This window comes from Juglans regia, chromosome 11 (genome assembly GCF_001411555.2).
Source record: "Juglans regia cultivar Chandler chromosome 11, Walnut 2.0, whole genome shotgun sequence".
Taxonomy (NCBI): Eukaryota; Viridiplantae; Streptophyta; class Magnoliopsida; order Fagales; family Juglandaceae; genus Juglans; species Juglans regia.
Genome location: NC_049911.1, coordinates 31,118,778 through 31,124,777, shown reverse-complemented (window position 1 = coordinate 31,124,777; position 6,000 = coordinate 31,118,778). Strand labels below are relative to the sequence as shown.

The 6,000-nt window shown below is 32.9% G+C and overlaps 1 protein-coding gene across 1 annotated transcript; it reads right to left on the bottom strand.

Moving 5' to 3' along the window:
- Nucleotides 1–1,003: 1,003 nt before the first annotated feature.
- Nucleotides 1,004–2,007, bottom strand: LOC109007171. The gene has a single exon (XM_035682758.1). It carries the CDS (start codon nucleotides 1,667–1,669, stop codon nucleotides 1,208–1,210), a length of 462 nt encoding a protein of 153 aa, XP_035538651.1. The 5' UTR covers nucleotides 1,670–2,007; the 3' UTR covers nucleotides 1,004–1,207.
- Between the last annotated feature and the right edge of the window lie 3,993 nt (nucleotides 2,008–6,000).

The following is a 6,000-nucleotide window of genomic DNA, read 5'->3' as shown; positions in this document are numbered from 1 at the left end:
CCAGGTGCGTGCGACTTCCCTCATTCTTGATTTTTTGTCCTAGAGCCCCTCATTGTCGCTACATACATTTCCAAGTCGAAAACCCTTCATACGACAAGGAAGAAAGCATTAGCTATAGCTTACCATCTGCATCCATTTTCTTGCGCCAAGGAAGAAAGAATTAGCCATAGCTTCCCTTCGCTTCATTCCTTCCTTTGTTTTCTTGTCCAAGAAAAATCCTGGATTCTATTGTTCCATTGCACCAAAGCTCAATTCTTTCGAGAATGGTCTCTAGGATTCATTACTTAATTGGCGCTAGAGGTGACCTCCTTTTATTTTGATTGTATGCGTTTTATTGAAAATTTTACTCCTATTTAGTTTGGCTGAGAAAACACCAAAAAAAGAAAAAAAAAGTGAAGTTTCGTGATGTTTGTCTTGTGCTTCCTCAGAAAACGTAAAACGCAATATAATAAGTGTAAGAGACTTCTTCAAGTGGATTTGTGCTTATATTTGATAGAATTAGGAGCATATGTGGAGGAAATTTTTAATTCAACCATTCCTTATCGAGCATTTGGTCTTTACTTTCCATTTGTTACTTGAAAAGATATAATAATAGTTCAGTTGTTTGGTTCTAGTTGTGACAATGTATGAATGATCACATAAGTAATTTGAGGGATGTGATTTTTTTGGCTTAAGGAGGAGGAGACTAACAAGTCTGAGGCGTATTTATAAAATATAAAAAAAATATTATTAAAATATATAATATTATTTTATTATTTTAAAGGATAGTTCAATGAAACCTAATTTTTTTTATTTTAGCTAAAAACTTAACTTTTAGTCGAATTTTAAAGTCAGCAATGCCAATGCTGACGCAGATACGGGAAAGTGTGAAGCCAATACTTTCATTACCTAACCCAAACGCATCAACAGTATATTATGATCAATGCTTTAAGTTTGGTCAATGTCATGTTTACTCCAGTCGGCCGGAGGTTGAAAATCAATTCCATTTTGCAGATTCATTATTGCCTTGCCATACGACCTTCATTTTCTTTTTGGTATAGCAATATTTAATGTTACTCAGGAAGAGGTTGGGGTGGATAGTAGGGGGTGATGAATAATTCGTTCACCTCCTATATTACAAAAGATGGGAGTAATTATTTATTACTACAATCCCCGACATGCAATCCCTCGCACCAGATACTGCCTGCGAAAGGGGGGATCAGAAGATTCAGAACACAGAGCTTGTATTTGTGACAGCATAGCTTCTGCTTCTTGGATACAGCAAATCCGCCTTCGCCCCAAAACCAACTCCTTCAAAATCACAGGGCCTGTCTTCATCAATCTTGCCCATGCCGACGCTAGAGCACTTGGGCAACCCCTTGGATCCCGTGGAATTCGCCGCCCCCTGCTGCTTTAGAATCGCATCCATGTCAATGCTCTCGATCAAAGTCCGAACCGAGGCAGCTCTTATAAGCTCTCGTAAATCGTCACCATCGTTGGACCTCGACGAGCTGACACTGAAACTCTTCGGTAACGCGGCCGAGCAGCCCATGGCCTGGCCGTAGCTGACTCTTGTGGCGCAGTCTGTGATGCGTCGCACGTAAATGTCTCTTGCTTTGCCCAGAATCCTAATGGGTGTCGTTAGAAACCGCATGAACTTGTTTTGGTACTGTCCCTTGCTTGATCTCATTCTTCCGCTTCTTAAGCTAAAGAGATATAAGTGACAGAAGGAATATTTAAGCTTGGAATAAAATGAAACCAACTGCAGAACAAAGCTAAAAAGACCCAGACTGAACTATCTATGAAGAGATTCAGGAAGTGAACAAAGGTCTGAACGCGTGGTTTTAGACAAATGGATAAGGAGAGAGAACCTTCTCGACGAATCTAGAGAGAGAGGGGAAGCAGGGAATTAATGGGGGGGACGCAGTGGGAGTGGGAGACTAGGTTTTGTAGAAGCAGATTGGATTGAATAGAGTCTAGGTGCGAGCCCGAAGGACATGGTGATTGGTGGAATAGAATCTAGGTGCGAAGCCGTATAAGAAAACCAGAGATAAGAACAAGCTGACCATGCTGAGTCACCGCGTTCACGCACTCGACAATTTGATAAACTGTAGACGACCCTCGCAATCACGTTGGCTCCTTTTTTAGGACAGATTTTGCTTGTAAATTGATTGCTGCCAAATGCGTGAAAATCAGTTATTATTATTTTAATAAATAGTAATAAGTTGAAATTATAAAATGTGTTTTATAATTTTATTTAAAATTAATTTAGATGTATTTATAAAAAATTAAAAAATATTATAAATTTTATATATAAGAAAGTGTTGAGTTAAAAAAAAAATTATAAGTCTTGCATGTAAATAAATTTGAAATGAAATGATGTTTAGTGATTTTAGAATTTTATATTTAGATCTTAGAATAAATCTAAAATAAAATCTAATTGAGATTAAAGATTCATTTATTTTTAGAGATGAGATGAAATTAAAATTAAAAAATTAAATAAAAAATTGTTAAAATATATTTTTTAATATTATTTTTATTTTAAAATTTGAAAAAATTGAATTATTTATTTTATTTTATATTATAAGTTAAAAAAATTATAATGATGAGATGAGATGAAATGAGAAAAGATTTTTTTAAAACAAACGAGGCCTGTTACGTTTAGATATTGAGTTGAATTGAGATGACAAAATATTATTAGAATATTAAATTTTAATATTATTATTATTTTAAAATTTTAAAAAATTAAAATTATTTATTATATTTTATATTAAAATTTAAAAAAAAATTATGATAATGAATTGATATCAACACATAATTCAAACGTAACTAACGCACATTCAAGAATTAAAACCAGCTGAAAGTGAGCACTAAGGGCGCGTGAAGTAGGTAAGACGAAAAAGAAAGAAGATAAGGATGAGATGTGTCGATAAATCACACGTGCGTACAACGTGAAGGAAATCGTCGGAATGAATCGATCAAAATCGTAAGTGTAAATTTAAAAATTCCACTTGTGTAAAGAAGGAGTCACACTTCACTTCACGGTAAAATCAACCTCGTCATAATTGAAGAAGTTAATCCATATATCCGTACCGACAAGTTTCTGACTTTCAACGCAAGGGCCTTGTCTGTGCAGCCTGCTCGTAATTCATAGAAAAACTTTGTATTTAATTCGTAACGTGTTCCCACATCTTTTAGATATTATATAAATAAATATATATATATATATATTCGAGGGCTGCTGGTTGGTTTGATCATAAATGATTCGTAGCTAGGTGCAGTTATTTGCCTCTCTCTAACAAAAATTTATTTCATGTCCTATATATAATTTCTTAAAGACAAGCTGGTGTGGACCGCAATGAATAAGAAATAGATTATTAAGAGCAATTTATGTGTTGTGAAAGTCAGAGGTCCCAATTTCCAATAACCCCAAATATCGAATTGGAAGGCCATAACCCATAAAATCAGAGGTCCCAATAACCCGAACACAAGTCTTGCTACTGAAATTATGGACTCCAAACTAAACAGAGCCCCAAGTGTTTCCCTCACCGACCACTCAACTGCCACCTCAACAATAACAATCCTTAATTTTAATTCTCTCTCTCTCTCTCTCTCTCTCTCTGTTTTTATTCTCCAGACGACATTAAAGGATACCACCTCGTTCAAATTTAATTAAATGCTTTAAACGAGAGAAATGGACCTTATTGAATTACGTTGTTACATTTAATCATTGCCGTTGAAATAGAGACCCGTACTTTCAAAGATTAATTTCTACAACAGTTGTTCTGTTCATGATGGATGGTTGAATAGGTAGACATATCAAACAAAAATATTAGCCATTAGGGACACGTGAACCATGTCCTCAGCAGGGCTCAAAATCAAACCCATCGTGTGATCAGAATTCGTGGGATGCTGCATACAGCATACAGATGAAATCATCGCAGAAGTTTCTGCTATTAATTCAAGTGCATTGGATTATTCTTTTGTATAGAGATTTAAATTTTAAATATAATAAATTTTACATATCAATTATTATTTATTTTTATACTTTATATCTATAATTTTTTTTTTATATACAGTATGCGGATATTTTTTATAAGATATGAAATAATGAATAGTAATTAATAAAGAATAATTTTTCTTTAAACAAAACGTGAAGTTTCGTGTGATTTGGGCAACGTCACTCGAGAATACACTATATCTGTTTTATTTTACTGAAAATGATAAGCTTGTTATTTTTTATAAATATTTTATAACTCTATTTTAAATAAAGAATAGTCATTTAATATCACAATCCTTTTTAACGAAATTATACAATTATATTAATTGATTTTAAGATGAATTGTAAAGAAATTATAAAGAATATCATTGCGACTTCTTCAGTTCTTCACATGTCTGACAACTGTTTCATTTCTCTCTACAATTTTTTAATAGCGGTATAGAATGTAATGAATTAGTTGTTAAGAAACTACGTATTACAGACTGTCATGTCAATTTTAATTACGTGACATTTAGTGATAATATAAGAATCTAGTGACAATTTTAATTACATACTGCCTGCCATGAATAAAAATTGAAATAAATATTATTAAAATATTATTATTATTTTGATATTTAAAAAAATTAAATTGTTTATTATATTTTATGTAATTGTAAATATGAGATAAGATGAAATAATTTTTAAATTCAAACGAGACCCTAATAATTACATGCATTCGTAATTTCTCATGGAGATGTAGGGAAGGACTCGAAAATAGGGGTGTTACCTGCCCCTACGGAGTAGGGCCACTCCTTCCCAACCCCGCGCATGGGAATTTTTTCCCGTACTGGACAGGGGCGGGGTACCTCGTCCGCTACCCAGGATGCGTGGATGGACCTCCATTCGTTTCCCCCCTTCCTAATGGGCCTTCGGTCCAATTTAGTTATCCGGACCATAAATGGCTTAGAATCTATTGTTGAGTCACTATGGGGCCATAATTTAACTAAAATAAATAAATATATTTTAAAAATGAAAACAAAAAATAAAATATATAGATATAATTATTGGCTATTACCTGCGTTTAGATGTTGAACTGAGTTGAGTTATGTTGAGTTGAGATAATAAAATTTTTATAGAATATTATTTTTAATATTATTATTATTTTGAGATTTGAAAAAATTGAATTGTTTATTATATTTTATGTTAAAATTTAAAAATGTTGTAGTGATGAATTGATATTAGTTTAGATGACTTTATCATCCAAACGTACGTTACTAATAATATTAAGTATTAAGTAATAATCATCACTAAGGCATTAACCTACAATTTATAATTATACAAATTAAGAAAATTAATAAACTATTACAATATTACAAACTCCTATAAAAATATTAAATATTAAAAATTGTACTATTAATTATTGTAGCAACATTCTAATTAATTGTAAATTAACAAAATCATAACATTTCAATTTGATTAATTTGAAGTAGCGCCGTGCCGGTGAGTTGTGTCGACTACTGTGAGACTAAAAATAATTAAGGGACAAATTGTGAAAACCATGGCAATGGTGAGTCTAATATACACAAAGTCATACTGCATTAGAGGTAGCCGTAGATGTCGTCTCATGTATCACTATAACAATTAAATTTGAAATGAAATTAATGAATGCCGATTAAATGAAAATAAATAAATTTAATAATAAATTAGAAAATAAAATTCAAGTCCCACAATTACCAGATCCAGACTGATCACCACACTTCTCCTCGACGTCGGCCTCCTTATACTTAAGAACATCCAGAACAATAATTGGAGTTCCCTTGATCCAATTCCGCGTGCAAATCAAAGTTTCCACCGTGGTAGGAGCTAATGAACTTTGAAATGAATCTAATACACGCCCTCTGGTACTAAAAGCCGACTCTGAGGTTACGGTGCTAACATGGATGGTCAAAAGATTGCAGGTTATCTCTCAAAGGATGAGATACTTCACGGCATTCACCTTCCACAACTTAATATATCGAAATTTTGTGAAAATGGTAGAAGCT

Coding starts and splice junctions, on each gene's coding strand:
- LOC109007171 (XM_035682758.1), bottom strand. CDS start 1,669: ATGAGATCAAGCAAGGGACAGTACCAAAACAAGTTCATGCGGTTTCTA.